The following is a 16,925-nucleotide window of genomic DNA, read 5'->3' as shown; positions in this document are numbered from 1 at the left end:
CAGGCGCCATCCTGTCATTCAGCACACCAAGACAGGCGCCATCCCGTCATTCAGCACACCAAGACAGGCGCCATCCCGTCATTCCGCACACCAAGACAGGTGCCATCCCGCACACCGAGACAGGTGCCATCCCGCACACCGAGACAGGCGCCATCCCGTCATTCAGCACACCAAGACAGGCGCCAACCCGTCATTCAGCACACCAAGACAGACGCCATCCCGTCATTCAGCACACCGAGACAGGCGCCATCCCCGTCATTCCGCACACCGAGACAGGCGCCATCCCGTCATTCCGCACACCGAGACAGGCGCCATCCCGTCATTCCGCACACCGAGACAGGCGCCATCCCGTCATTCCGCACACCGAGACAGGCGCCATCCCGCACACCAAGACAGGCGCCATCCCGCACACCAAGACAGGCGCCATCCCATCATTCAGCACACCAAGACAGGCGCCATTCCGTCATTCAGCACACCAAGACAGGCGCCATCCCCGTCATTCAGCACACCAAGACAGGCGCCATCCCTTCCTTCAGCACACCAAGAAAGGCACCATCCCTTCATTCAGCACACCAAGACGGGCGCCATCCGTTCATTCAGCACACCAAGACAGGCGCCATCCCGTCCTTCAGCACACCAAGACAGGCGCCATCCCGCACACCAAGACAGGCGCCATCCCGCACACCAAGACAGGCGCCATCCCGCACACCAAGACAGGCGCCATCCCGCACACCAAGACAGGCGCCATCCCGCACACCAAGACAGGCGCCATCCCGTCATTCAGCACACCAAGACAGGCGCCATCCCGTCATTCAGCACACCGAGACAGGCGCCATCCCGCACACCGAGACAGGCGCCATCCCGCACACCGAGACAGGCGCCATCCCTTCATTCAGCACACCAAGACAGGCGCCATCCCTTCATTCAGCACACCAACACAGGCGCCATCCCGTCATTCAGCACACCAAGACAGGCGCCATCCCGTCCTTCAGCGCACCAAGACAGGCGCCATCCCGTCCTTCAGCGCACCAAGACAGGCGCCATCCCGTCCTTCAGCACACCAAGACAGGCGCCATCCCGTCCTTCAGCACACCAAGACAGGCGCCATCCCGTCCTTCAGCACACCAAGACAGGCGCCATCCCGTCATTCAGCACACCGAGACAGGCGCCATCCCGCACACCGAGACAGGCGCCATCCCGCACACCGAGACAGGCGCCATCCCGCACACCGAGACAGGCGCCATCCCTTCATTCAGCACACCAAGACAGGCGCCATCCCTTCATTCAGCACACCAACACAGGCGCCATCCCGTCATTCAGCACACCAAGACAGGCGCCATCCCGTCCTTCAGCGCACCAAGACAGGCGCCATCCCGTCCTTCAGCGCACCAAGACAGGCGCCATCCCGTCCTTCAGCACACCAAGACAGGCGCCATCCCGTCCTTCAGCACACCAAGACAGGCGCCATCCCGTCCTTCAGCACACCAAGACAGGCGCCATCCCGTCCTTCAGCACACCAAGACAGGCGCCATCCCGTCCTTCAGCACACCAAGACAGGCGCCATCCCGCACTCCGAGACAGGCGCCATCCCGCACACCAAGACAGGCGCCATCCCGTCATTCAGCACACCAAGACAGGCGCCATCCTGTCATTCAGCACACCAAGACAGGCGCCATCCCGTCATTCAGCACACCAAGACAGGCGCCATCCCGTCATTCAGCACACCAAGACAGGCGCCATCCCGTCATTCAGCACACCAAGACAGGTGCCATCCCGTCATTCAGCACACCAAGACAGGTGCCATCCCGTCATTCAGCACACCGAGACAGGCGCCATCTCGCACACCGAGACAGGCGCCATCCTGTCATTCAGCACACCAAGACAGGCGCCATCCCCGTCATTCCGCACACCGAGACAGGCGCCATCCCGTCATTCAGCACCCCAAGACAGGCGCCATCCCGTCATTCAGCACACCAAGACAGGCGCCATCCCGTCATTCAGCACACCAAGACAGGCGCCATCCCGTCATTCAGCACACCAAGACAGGCGCCATCCCCGTCATTCAGCACACCAAGACAGGCACCATCCCTTCATTCAGCACACCAAGACGGGCGCCATCCCGTCATTCAGCACACCAAGACGGGCGCCATCCCTTCATTCAGCACACCAAGAGAGGCGCCATCCCTTCATTCAGCACACAAAGAGAGGCGCCATCCCTTCATTCAGCACACCAAGACAGGCACCATCCCTTCATTCAGCACACCAAGACAGGCGCCATCCCTTCATTCAGCACACCAAGACAGGCGCCATCCCTTCATTCAGCACACCAAGACAGGCGCCATCCCTTCATTCAGCACACCAAGACAGGCGCCATCCCTTCATTCAGCACACCAAGACAGGCGCCATCCCGCACACCGAGACAGGCGCCATCCTGTCATTCAGCACACCAAGACAGGCGCCATCCCGTCATTTAGCACACCAAGACAGGTGCCATCCCGCACACCGAGACAGGTGCCATCCCGCACACCGAGACAGGCGCCATCCCGTCATTCAGCACACCGAGACAGGCGCCATCCCGTCATTCAGCACACCAAGACAGGCGCCATCCCGTCATTCAGCACACCGAGACAGGCGCCATCCCGTCATTCAGCACACCGAGACAGGCGCCATCCCATCATTCAGCACACCAAGACAGGCGCCATCCCTTCATTCAGCACACCAAGACAGGCGCCACCCCGCACACCGAGACAGGCGCCATCCCGCACACCAAGACAGGCGCCATCCCGCACACCAAGACAGGCGCCATCCCGTCATTCAGCACACCAAGACAGGCGCCATTCCGTCATTCAGCACACCAAGACAGGCGCCATCCCCGTCATTCAGCACACCAAGACAGGCGCCATCCCCGTCATTCAGCACACCAAGACAGGCGCCATCCCGTCCTTCAGCACACCAAGAAAGGCGCCATCCCTTCATTCAGCACACCAAGACAGGCGCCATCCGTTCATTCAGCACACCAAGACGGGCGCCATCCCGTCATTCAGCACACCAAGACGGGCGCCATCCCGTCCCTCAGCACACCAAGACAGGCGCCATCCCGTCCCTCAGCACACCAAGACAGGCGCCATCCCGCATACCGAGACAGGCGCCATCCCGCACACCAAGACAGGCGCCATCCCGCACACCAAGACAGGCGCCATCCCGCACACCAAGACAGGCGCCATCCCGCACACCAAGACAGGCGCCATCCCGTCATTCAGCACACCAAGACAGGCGCCATCCCGTCATTCAGCACACCAAGACAGGCGCCATTCCGTCATTCAGCACACCAAGACAGGCGCCATCCCGCACACCGAGACAGGCGCCATCCCGTGATTCAGCACACCAAGACAGACGCCATCCAGTCATTCAGCACACCAAGACAGGCGCCATCCCGTCATTCAGCACACCAAGACAGGCGCCATCCCGTCATTCAGCACACCAAGACAGGCGCCATCCCGTCATTCAGCACACCAAGACAGGCGCCATCCAGTCATTCAGCACACCAAGACAGGCGCCATCCAGTCATTCAGCACACCAAGACAGGCGCCATCCCGTCATTCAGCACACCAAGACAGGCGCCACCCCGTCATTCAGCACACCAAGACAGGCGCCATCCCGTCATTCAGCACATCAAGACAGGCGCCATCCCGCACACCGAGACAGGCGCCATCCCGTGATTCAGCACACCAAGACAGGCGCCATCCCGTCATTCAGCACACCAAGACAGGCGCCATCCCGTCATTCAGCACACCAAGACAGGCGCCATCCCGTCAGTCAGCACACCAAGACAGGCGCCACCCCGTCAGTCAGCACACCAAGACAGGCGCCATCCCGTCATTCAGCACATCAAGACAGACGCCATCCCGTCATTCAGCACACCGAGATAGGCGCCATCCCCGTCATTCCGCACACCGAGACAGGCGCCATCCCTTCATTCAGCACACCAAGACAGGCGCCAACCCGTCCTTCAGCACACCAAGACAGGCGCCATCCCTTCATTCAGCACACCAAGACAGGCGCCATCCCGTCATTCAGCACACCAAGACAGGCGCCATCCCCGTCATTCAGCACACCAAGACAGACGCCATCCCTTCATTCAGTACACCAAGACAGGCGCCATCCCGTCCTTTAGCACACCAAGACAGGCGCCATCCCTTCATTCAGCACACCAAGACAGGCGCCTCCTCGTCATTCAGCACACCAAGACAGGCGTCATCCCGTCATTCAGCACACCAAGACAGGCGCCATCCCGTCATTCAGCACACCAAGACAGGCGCCATCCCGTCATTCAGCACACCAAGACAGGCGCCATCCCTTCATTCAGCACACCAAGACAGGCGCCATCCCGTCATTCAGCACACCAAGTCAGGCGCCATCCCTTCATTCAGCACACCAAGACAGGCGCCATCCCGTCCTTCAGCACACCAAGACAGGCGCCATCCCGTCCTTCAGCGCACCAAGACAGGCGCCATCCCGTCCTTCAGCACACCAAGACAGGCGCCATCCCGTCCTTCAGCACACCAAGACAGGCGCCATCCCGTCATTCAGCACACCGAGACATGCGCCATCCCGCACTCCGAGACAGGCGCCATCCCGCACACCAAGACAGGCGCCATCCCGTCATTCAGCACACCAAGACAGGCGCCATCCCGTCATTCAGCACACCAAGACAGGCGCCATCCCGTCATTCAGCACACCAAGACAGGCGCCATCCCGCACACCGAGACAGGCGCCATCCCGTCCTTCAGCACACCAAGACAGGCGCCATCCCCGTCATTCAGCACACCAAGACAGGCACCATCCCTTCATTCAGCACACCAAGACAGGCGCCATCCCGTCATTCAGCACACCAAGACAGGCGCCATCCCGTCATTCAGCACACCAAGACAGGCGCCATCCCGTCATTCAGCACACCAAGACAGGCGCCATCCCTTCATTCAGCACACCAAGACAGGCGCTATCCCGTCATTCAGCACACCAAGACAGGCGCCATCCCGCACACCGAGACAGGCGCCATCCCGTCATTCAGGACACCAAGACAGGCGCCATCCCTTCATTCAGGACACCAAGACAGGCGCCATCCCGTCATTCAGCACACCATGACAGGCGCCATCCCGTCATTCAGCACACCAAGACAGGCACCATCCCTTCATTCAGCACACCAAGACAGGCGCCAACCCATCCTTCAGCACACCAAGACAGGCGCCATCCCCGTCATTCAGCACACCAAGACAGGCGCCATCCCCTTCATTCAGCACACCAAGACAGGCGCCATCCCGTCATTCAGCACACCAAGACAGGCGCCATCCCTTTATTCAGCACACCAAGACAGGCGCCATCCCTTTATTCAGCACACCAAGACAGGCGCCATCCCTTTATTCAGCACACCAAGACAGGCGCCATCCCTTTATTCAGCACACCAAGACAGGCGCCATCCCTTTATTCAGCACACCAAGACAGGCGACATCCCTTTATTCAGCACACCAAGACAGGCGCCATCCCTTCATTCAGCACACCAAGACAGGCGCCATCCCTTCATTCAGCACACCAAGACAGGCGCCATCCCTTCATTCAGCACACCAAGACAGGCGCCATCCCTTCATTCAGCACACCAAGACAGGCGCCATCCCTTCATTCAGCACACCAAGACAGGCGCCATCCCTTCATTCAGCACACCAAGACAGGCGCCATCCCGTCATTCAGCACACCAAGACAGGCGCCATCCCGTCATTCAGCACACCAAGACAGGCGCCATCCCGTCATTCAGCACACCAAGACAGGCGCCTCCCCGTCATTCAGCACACCAAGACAGGCGCCATCCCCGTCATTCAGCACACCAAGACAGGCGCCTCCCCGTCATTCAGCACACCAAGACAGGCGCCTCCCCGTCATTCAGCACACCAAGACAGGCGCCACCCCGCACACCGAGACAGGCGCCATCCCGCACACCAAGACAGGCGCCATCCCGCACACCAAGACAGGCGCCATCCCGCACACCAAGACAGGCGCCATCCCGCACACCAAGACAGGCGCCATCCCGCACACCAAGACAGGCGCCATCCCGCACACCAAGACAGGCGCCATCCCGTCATTCAGCACACCAAGACAGGCGCCATCCCGCACACTGAGACAGGCGCCATCCCGTCATTCAGCACACCAAGACAGGCGCCATCCCTTCATTCAGCACACCAAGACAGGCGCCATCCCGTCATTCAGCACACCAAGACAGGCGCCATCCCGTCATTCAGCACACCAAGACAGGCGCCATCCCGTCATTCAGCACACCAAGACAGGCGCCATCCCGTCATTCAGCACACCAAGACAGGCGCCATCCCGTCGTTCAGCACACCAAGACAGGCGTCATCCCGTCCTTCAGCACACCAAGACAGGCGCCATCCCTTCATTCAGCACACCAAGACATGCGCCATCCCTTCATTCAGCACACCAAGACAGGCGCCATCCCGTCATTCAGCACACCAAGACAGGCGCCATCCCTTCATTCAGCAAACCAAGACAGGCGCCAATCCGTCATTCAGCACACCAAGACAGGCGCCAACCCGTCATTCAGCACACCAAGACAGGCGCCATCCCATCATTCAGCACACCAAGACAGGCGCCATCCCTTCATTCAGCACACCAAGACAGGCGCCATCCCTTCATTTCAGCACACCAAGACAGGCGCCATCCTGTCATTCAGCACACCAAGACAGGCGCCATCCTGTCATTCAGCACACCAAGACAGGCGCCAACCCGTCCTTCAGCACACCAAGACAGGCGCCAACCCGTCCTTCAGCACACCAAGACAGGCGCCAACCCGTCATTCAGCACACCAAGACAGGCGCCTCCCCGTCATTCAGCACACCAAGACAGGCGCCATCCCGTCATTCAGCACACCAAGACAGGCGCCATCCCGTCATTCAGCACACCAAGACAGGCGCCTCCCCGTCATTAAGCACACCAAGACAGGCGCCATCCCCGTCATTCAGCACACCAAGACAGGCGCCATCCCCGTCATTCAGCACACCAAGGCAGGCGCCATCCCTTCATTCAGCACACCAAGACAGGCGCCATCCCTTCATTCAGCACACCAAGACAGGCGCCATCCCGTCCTTCAGCACACCAAGACAGGCGCTATCCCGTCCTTCAGCACACCAAGACAGGCGCCATCCCTTCATTCAGCACACCAAGACAGGCGCCATCCCCGTCATTCAGCACACCAAGACAGGCGCCATCCCGTCCTTCAGCACACCAAGACAGGCGCCATCCCTTCATTCAGCACACCAAGACAGGCGCCATCCCTTCATTCAGCACACCAAGACAGGCGCCATCCCCGTCAATCAGACACAAAGACAGGCGCTATGCCATCATTCAGCACACCAAGACAGGCGCCATCCCGTCGTTCAGCACATTATGAGAAAGGCACCCTCCCGTCTTTCAGCACGGTGAGCACCTCCTCGCACCAACAGGCATTCTGCCCGAGCTCCAGGGGCAGTATCTACTGCAGGTCCCCATTTAAACATGAAATAATTTTCAAGGAACTTCATGTGTAAAAAAAAATCATATTTGTCTATGTAGGATAACGATACCTACCCACACCCCTATACACGCCATCAAACACCCAGACACACAAAAACATACAGTGACAACTCAAGGGAGGAAGGTTGTGCAAGATACAGGATTATACATGTATACATTTAGAAAATGAGGTCTAAAGTCTTCAGTGAGGCACAGCAATTGTAGTCACCCACCACCATTGAAGCACAGTTTATGTTCTTGGGAAATTATTCAAAAATAGTAAAATGTAGAAAATGCCTGCAAAGATTATGGTTTACAATAGTTACTGGATTAAGTTTTCTGTCAAACCTTTATGGATGCACCGAGGTTAGACTTCAGTTTCATCCCAAAGTACTGCGCTGAGGCCTTGAGGGAATCGCGGTCCTTTGGCGTCAGCTTTGGCGGCAGGGCCGATCGGTTCAGATGTGATCCCCAGGTGTCAAAGTCAGTTACCTTCGAAGAAAGAACACCACAAAATGTCATGAATACCTACAAAAAGGCTTTGGGAAGGTAGTCGGTGCTTACAATCTCAAAGAGCCCTCATCAGCACACTCCCAGAGCATTGCCATACAAGAAGGGGTTGAAGACCACAGGTGAAATTCAACAATACTACAGCTCCAAAAAGTGCTTTTCAATGTCGTCTTACACCTTTATGTTTTTTGAAATCCTAACATCATTCCAGCCAGATCCACTCGTCTAAATGGCTTCACAGTATGTTGCTGCCATGCTAACAAATATTACACTTCCTTTGACGTCAAATGAACTCTGCCACGTTGTCCCATAATGCTGGCAGAGAACTATCTTGTGAAAAAGGCTTGCCTTCAGACTTTTACTGCTGGCGCGACTGTTAGAATATAATAATAAAATGCATTGTTCTTAGCCCCAAGTGAATTCCTTTTCCGCAATCGAAATTCCGTTCTTTAATATTCAAAATGGAGTCGCATGTCATTCGTTGAGTAGAAACAACATAGAAATGTGTTCATGGCTTCCTCTGTCAGTCATTACAAGACAAGGCTGGGTCCATAGAGAGGGCATGTATCAGTCACCCGGCCTTCACCGATAAACTTAGGTTAAATAACATTAAGATAACGTCCATCTATTCTGCAAAGCAAGTTAAGCTGTTCCACTAAGGCTCGATTCTTTTCCTTAAATGCTATGTAAACGCTGACTGAAACAAGCAGAGGTTAGTTACACATCGAGTCACAGTATTCAGCCTTTCCACTTTGTTAAACGCACGAAAGGTATCTTTCTAAGAAGTAGGGTGACCATGGTTTCATTGGAGGGCAAGTGGAGTTTGTGTTTAAGGCCTCGGACATAAGTCTCCATCAGTGAACTGGCCGAAAGAGTTTATCATTAAAGCCATAAGTAGAGCGGAAACTCACAAAAACAAGAACTGTTGAAAATTTAATTTGTTCTGCCTTCTGGGAATTAGGCCATTATTATGTGTGTAGTCTGAACATATGTGTTTGATTAACAAATTACCTATGCTGATGCAGGCTTCATGTTTGTATAAAATGAGATGCTGTGCATCATTCAGGCACTTCACTTCTCCACTCCATGAAATACTGGTCGTGGAAAAACCTGAAGTCTACTCGAGTTTATGATATGCGCAAAATACCTGGAGAAAAGCAGATAAATGGTGAACTTTGGACCAATCACGCCAGTAGTATGAAATTACCAAAAGGGAGCAGCCAACAGTCTTTAAATGGTGTACTGATTGTGTGCACGGTTGTCCAGAAGAATGACGAATAGGGAAACCCGTCTGCAGAGGTGAGACAGGACGGTCCATCTGCTTCCTTGGCTCACCTATTTGGGGGTGTTGAACGGGTGTGGGTGCGTATGAGAGGGAGTCAGTGTTAACTTTCAAAAGAAACTGCCTTTATTGTATGTATATATTTTATGCGCAATAACAATGAGCATCTGGGAAGAAAACCAAAAGGACTTCTGTTGAACAGCCTATAGAGGGAGATTTCTATGAACTCACATTCCAGGCTTTTCGACTGCATGTCCCTTTTGATGGGCATAGTGATTTTTTTCTAGGGCTCCTGCCCTTCTCTTGAGGAAGCACATTTGTGACTGGGGAGATGGACCAGGAGATTGAGGTCTAGGTGCACCCCAGAAGTGCAATGTTGAAAAGCTGCAGCTGCCTTCTGCTATGGGACCTTTGCAATTGTAGACGTCTGGTGTTTCTTGGTCACCATCGGGAGCTTTGCTGTGGTGTCCGTGTTAGGAAAGATTTCGTAATTGTAGGTAATTTTCCTTCCATGTGGCAACCCCTAAACTTTTTGCTATTGTTTTAACCTTGTTCTTGACTTTGCCAGAGAAGTACAGCCTTCTGCCGCACTTCTCTGGGCTTTCGCTCCTTTCTTACGGGGAAACTGACATGCCCTTAAGACAGTCAGTACCGGGGAACGCTGTTTCCCGTAGTTTCTTTTATCATGTTGCGGCTTTAGTGCAACATGACACAAGAGGGCACTGTAAGCTAAGTTACAGCTCTCTTGGGTCTCTAGCCTTCTACAGGCCCTAGATACTCTTTTAGGAATGTATTTGATCGGTGCAAGTCATTCAGGGACTGGAATGGTGGCAGCGATCGTTTTGTTTATTTTGAGCTCCTTTTGGCGTTCTGAGCACGTTTTTCGCACTGAACCCAAAATGGTGGCCTGGCTCCCAAAATGGCCAGACCACGAAGCTCCTTTGTCCTGTCCACTGACCATCTTGCTCCCTTCACCTTCCCCAGGTCGAGCGACCCGGGGCCTTCCTTATTTGGGCATGTACTTTCCCGCGAAACGTGGTTGCTTTCGCGGGCTTCTACATGTCGTTTGTGTGCCTCCAGGGTGTGGGCTGGGATGTCTGGTCCCAATACACATCCTGGGTGCCAGAGAGTCTAGGGTGGTGTGAATGCCTGGGACCACCGTGGTCCGTGATTGGTCCACGTATGGTATGTGTGTTGATGAGCGGATCTCCCATTGGCTCCCCTCCGTTTTGGCGCGAAGGGAACCGTGGATAAGAGGGAGCTGGAAACACCACTACCATGTCGATCTCCTGAGTTCTCACGAACGAAGGAATACAGGAGCCAAGTATCCTGCAACAAAGAGGCTGGACCGAGGAATCGCTGGTGACCCGCTGAAGGAATCCTCCTTTGCACTGCTGTCGTCCTGTGAAACCCTTTCTTCCTTGGATCGAACCAGAAGGCCTGTACTGGTGCTTCGACCTTTGGAATAGCAGGAACAGCTATTCCCGGCGACTTCATCATCTCCTGCCAAGTAAGCCTTCGGAAGTGTCTCTGGGCCATCCAGTTGACTGACCAGCTTACAAGGGAGTCCTGCTCTGTAACCGCCGCCAGGTTGTGTTGTATTTCGAGTCCTTGTCACTCTCCCACGCTTCGTACACTTGGCGTTCCCAAGTCTGAAGGGAGGAGTGTACATTTGGCTTGAATACACACGGCCGCTCCGTTGTCCTGCTGCGGCAACAAACTGTGCTGGTTTCGTCGATTGGGACGTCTTTTTGCTCTACACGGCTACGAGGCGTTCCCTGCTCTTCTGAACCTGCCAGCTGCTGAAACTAACGTGGAGAAGCCTGGGTCTGCTTGCTTCGGGGACCGGTGAGTAGTTTAGCTAGGATCTGGTCGCCCTCCTGCAGTATCCCATTGCTTTTCCCTGCTGTGTAAAAACAGCACCCTTTTTGCCGTACTCGCGCTCTGCTTCTGCCCGCTGTGGAGGCTGCGCTTGAGTTGCGGAACCTGTTCGACTTCTGCTGTGCACTAACCCGAACTGCCTGACTTCCTCCGAAGAGCTTCCCCTTTTGCCCGTTGGCACCGGCGTGGCAGGTACTTTGAGCACAAGGCTCCACTCTTCGCAGGGCTCGGACATCCATCTAGTTAGGTGCCTCTGAAGGCGAACTGAGTCTAAAGCGTTATCGCACTGCCTGTTTTCCTTTCCTTTCAGGTGGACTACATATTTCGTGCTTTAACCGCTTGCGACTGTGTATTTGTATATATATATATATTGTGTTGATATGGTATGTGTTGGTTTAATATTGTGATATTGTGATTTTCTCGCTACGGTCATTATTTTAAAGGCCTTAAAATAAATGTGTATCTATTTTTGATATAACAACTGTTTGGAGCAGTTTGTAAGCGCTCTTGCTTTGTGTGCTCGTTGCGGGCTTTCAGTCACCCTCACCCCTCTTGAGACCTAGTCTTGACCGCCGCGATCGCTACCTTGATTGGTCTGGCTTGTCCAGAGGTTACCCTGTTCCAAGTAATTAGGTTGGCCTTCTGAACTTCTGCGCCACCAGGACAGAGTTCAGAAATCCGTCTTAACAGTCCCCATCCCCTAAGCAGCTATTCAGAGATGTGAGTTTAGCAATTGCCAAGAGACAGCTCAGAGGGATCATGCAGTGACGTTAGTGTCCTGGGATCTCAGGTGCTGAACCTGGGTATTCCCAGTCTGTACTTCTCTCTCCATGTCCTTTCAGGTGTACCCTTACACCCATCCTTTTAATTGTATCCATATTATTGGACACCATTAATGTATTCCTTGGTTATACAGTGCTCTGATGCTCCACAGCTTGGCACGCGCTATATAGACAACCACCACATACGTGACACTGAGGGGCAAGAGCAATGGACTTCTAAACTGGATAGGAGGGTCAATTTACGGGTTTGGCGCCCGGAGATGTGATGGATTATGCAAGGAGTCAGAGCCCTATAGACAAAGACCACGGGGCAAAGTTCCAAGGTAGGACAGCTGTGTTCTCATGAGGAGGCCCAGTCCAGTAGGGAAGCTCCTTGACCTTAGAGGGTTAAAAGGAGGTCACCACTACAAATTATGGCTGTAAACTGACTGCACCCAATAAACGAGTATCCATGGTAGTCACACAGTCCACACGCAACCAGTCAGGCAACACTACCTCTAGGCAGTCGTTACGGACCCACAAACCATTGTAATTAAAACTTGTTGTGTGTGCATAAGCTTCAATGCCCTCAGGGTAAAAGACAGCAACCAAGCAAATTAAAAAGGAGTCTATACATAAAAATAATTATAAACTGACCATTTACCAAGCCTCCGCTGACCCCCACCAGTTGTAGTGAGACAAAAACCTGGGTCTGCATTCCTTGACCTATATGCTTCGGACAGCCTCACCCCAGCCCGTAAAGCCTTTACTTTCTCTTTTCAAACTCCCTTTTCACACTAGTCCCTGGAACCACATATTTTCCTCCAGGCTCCTCAATCCATATTGACGCCAAAACCCTTCAATCTACAGCTCAGTCTGTACTCCCACATACACCCCGCTCCAGTCTGAACTCCTCCATAACCAACAGTCTGCATACCTGCTACAGTCATAACCCAACACTCTCAACCCTACCCCCAGGTCCTCTTTGGCCACACACACCTCAGACTACACAGTCTAGATTAAAGAACCCCGATTAGAAAAGAGCCAGAAGGCACGCCATGTGAACTTGCCACATTCCATATGCACTCCCTTGGAAGTCTAGTCTTGCTTTGGCAGAGAGGGGGGCACTGTTCTGCCAATGGGGCAATGCAGCCCTCATTCTAGTGGACTCCCCCACGTAATAAAAGAGGGGGGGTAGAGGGCCCTAAAACTTCATGGAGGGAATCGAGGCAGAGTCAGACAAGAGTAGAATTCTACAGCACCAAATCTTTTCGGATGTCTTGCACTGCTCCCTATGGCTCTAATAGTTAGGGCGGGTTTGCTGTAGAACAGCCGCAACTAAGTATGTTCCAGAAGTGTGTGAATACTATTCAGGTGGGATTATAATTTTCTGGTAACCTGATACAGAAGCTAACATAACTTTCATGGGGGAGTATTCAAGTTTGGCTGTGCAACAGCAGCGCCAGCTGCCAAGCTCAAACAATCAATGTACTGTTCACCAAGGGTTTTAGCTCTGCTTCCTAACCCAGAGCACCAGGAGGCAGTGAAATTGGAGGAGGGTTGGCACTATATCAGGAGATTAATCCACTGCCACACCACTCTTTAAAATACCTAATCCACTCCATGATCACCAAGACATGGCCCCTCAGTGCATTTAGCAACCTAGGATATGTAACAAATGTGATCACAGCCGACAACTGTGGTCAGACCAGAAAGGATTTTGAGCAATGGCAATGTGCAACAACAGTTCGAATTAAAAATCTTTCCTTAGGATACACACAATAAGGTCTTGGGTTGGATGAACGCCTAGAGGTACTAGGGGATCAATCTAGAAGAATAGGGGTGTTGAGGATGGAGTCCTTAAAAGTATGGTTCTCCGGGTGCTGCCTGCTCCTTGGGGTAATTAGGAGGTTTAACATAAAAGCCTTAAACATATTCATACAAGCCTATGTAACTCCCTATTCTAACAACAAAAGTTCATGCTCGTGGCTAACTAACTTCCAAACCTATGTTTTTGTAATCCTTTAGTCCCCAGACTAACACTCAACTACAACAAACGTGTTCTTCACATTTGGCCCACACAAGTGTTCATAATGTTGCCACCCATTAGCTGATCTAGCCTAATTGAGAAAGGTTGATTCTTATGTTGCCACCCATTAGCTGATCTAGCCTAATTGAGAAAAGATGATCTACATACTGCCACCTATTAGAGAACTAGCCTAATTGTAAAACTATCAGCCATCTCTTAGTTGCTCTACCCACTCCTTGCCGCACACCACATTTATTCATTCATCTACCAATTTCTTCCAAACAATGTTGACATTTCTAACCACTATAATGTTCCCCTTCTGTATAATGCCCCACTCCGTGCCTTGGACAGGAGCATACTTCATTAAGGTCGATGAAGGCTTGGCCAGATTGGGATGCCAGTGCCACCACCCAGTTCCCCGTCCCACCCAGTTCCTTCCCTCCCTTCCCCCCATTCACCCCCACTCCCCTCAGCAACTACACATAAAAATGGCACTAGGACCTTCGTCACAATTCCAGTAGCACCAACCAGTCCAAGAGTGAGCCATAACCTAGCGAAATACCCCCTCCTCCCGCATCTACTGGGAATAATAACAAGACAACACCCACCTTGGGCCTCACCAGAATTAACAGACTTGGATCTAGAACCAGATCCTTTCACCAAGTAACCAAACCCACCACAACCACAGATGCCCCTACCAAACTTGATACCACCTCCAAGAACTGCCAATTCAAAGACTTCTCCAAAAAACCCATCAAACCTTCAATGAAGACCAAAGCCACTACTCCTTCACCCAACCCAGGGAATATTCCACCTCAAGACCCCATCCTCACGGTCAAAGGCGCACTCATCAATACACGCTCCCTCAGAGCTCATGCAATAGAAATCCACGAACTAATTGTGGATCAAAAACTTGACATTCTAGTCATCACCAAAACCTGGTTACAACCTGCTGCAGGCCCACTCCTAGCCATTGCTATCCCCCCAGGATATAGCATCCTTAGAACAGACAGGAACAACACCCAAGGAGGCGGAGTCGCCCTAACAGCCAGAACTACATTGCAACTCAGAGCTTGCCCATTGGAACAAATACAGGGCTACAAACTCCTGCTAGTTAAATTCACCTCCAACCCTTAAACACCACTAACTTCCTGATAGTATACAGGTTACCAAACAAAACCACCCACCCCAATTTGGATATCCCCCTACTGCTAACGCCCATCATTAAACCCAAAACCAAATGTATAATTCTAGGAGACATCAATTTAGGCTATAGTGATCCCCTAGACACGGACGCATCCGACTTCCACACAGCCACGTCAGATAAGAATTCTGTACAGTTGATCAATGAATCCACCCACTCCAAAGGGAGAACTCTGGACTGAATCCTCACCCTCAACTCCCAAATCACTATTGACTATCATCCCATAGACTGGTCAGACCATTTTGTCATCAGTTTTACATTGGAATATAACAACACTGACCACATCATCCCCAAATTACCAGACTCCTTTGAAACTAGAAATATCCAAAAGCTCTCAGCAGACAACCTCTCCCCCATCCTGAGTGCAGCCTTAGCGAACGTAACTCCAAACACAAACAATCCTGGCTACCTAGCAGAGTGCTTCCAACAAAGCCTTACCCATACTATTGACTTGCTCGCTCCTATCACTACCAAATCACGGAAACCAAACAAACGCTCCTGCTTCTGGTTCAATGAAGAACTAGTTTCCCTTAGACGAACGAAAAGGTCCCTTGAGCACCTACAAAGGAAAACTAACACCTTTGAATCAGCAAAGTAGCCAATAAAAAATACAAGACAGACAATCTCCCACAAAGCCAACGCCTTCAACCTTCGCATTACCAATGCCAACTCCGACAGCAAAGTGTTGTTCTCCATCCTCAGAGAGCTAGAGAACCCCTGTCAAGTCATAGCACCCAACAACGCCAGCAAAGCACTACAATACAAGACGCCGTAGCCTCTAAAATCCTGCTGCTGCAAAAGAAAATTGACAGTAAAAAAAAATAATAATTAAAAAAAATAAAAGCAAAATAAATCACTCCTTGCAGAAAACACACTTCCTAACATAACGGCGCACCCTCCCAATACCTCCCCATGCATCCCTTTTCACTTCACCCCAGTCTCTACCGAAGAAGTGTTAGACACATAGCTAATCTCAAAGCCTCCAACTGCAAAGAAGACCAATTCCCAACCCACTTAGTCAAACTTTGTGCTCCCACTCTTATCACCCATCATTACTCAATTTGTAAACGCCTCCTTCAACTCAAACACGGTCCCTCCAGCATCAAAAAAGCTTGGGTTACAAACCTCCTAATAAAACGACCCTGGAACCCTCAACCCCCACCAATTACCGACCAAGAACTACAATCCCATTTCTCTTGAAAATAATTGACAAAATAGCATACTCTCAAATTCAAAACCACCTAGACCACCACCAATTACTAGGGGACCGACAGTCAGGATTCCGCCCTAACCACAGTACGGAAACAGCCCTACTCGACCTGAAGATCCAAATAGATGCCACCAGAAAAGCAGGCAAACTCTGCCTACTAATGCTACTAGATCTCTCGGCGGCCTTCGACTTGGTGGACCACAACAAACTTTGTGCCACATTAGCCAACAACTTCAACCTGTCCAAGAATGCCACTGATTGGATCAAATATTTCCTTGCAGATAGGACCTTAAAGGAGTCCATTGGCAAAGAATCAGCAGATCCCATACCAGTTCCAGTAGGCATCCCACAAGGATCATGTCTATCCCCCACCCTCTACAATGCCTACAATAAGCTGCTTTTTGCAGCTCTGGGTGCTATGGGTGTCATCGACACCAACTTCGCAGGCGACACCCAGATCCTCATCCCACTAACAGGAAATATGAGCAAGA

At 52.4% G+C, this 16,925-nt stretch overlaps 1 protein-coding gene across 4 annotated transcripts in view; it reads right to left on the bottom strand.

Moving 5' to 3' along the window:
* RECQL4 (RecQ like helicase 4) overlaps window positions 1-16,925 on the bottom strand; it is a 409,056-nt gene that overhangs the window by 356,971 nt on the left and 35,160 nt on the right. For all 4 annotated transcript variants that reach the window (XR_011278686.1, XR_011278685.1, XM_069621818.1 and 1 more), the window contains exon 5: window positions 7,906-8,049. Coding sequence is in view for 2 of the 4 variants with exons in the window: in XM_069621818.1 (XP_069477919.1) it covers window positions 7,906-8,049 (144 nt within the window). In the remaining 2 variants the exon portion in view is untranslated. The remainder of the gene's footprint in view (window positions 1-7,905; window positions 8,050-16,925) is intronic.

This window comes from Ambystoma mexicanum, chromosome 5q, assembly GCF_040938575.1.
Source record: "Ambystoma mexicanum isolate Mex_15411 chromosome 5q, UKY_AmexF1_1, whole genome shotgun sequence".
NCBI lineage: Eukaryota > Metazoa > Chordata > Amphibia > Caudata > Ambystomatidae > Ambystoma > Ambystoma mexicanum.
This window is presented reverse-complemented; position numbering and strand designations above follow the sequence as displayed.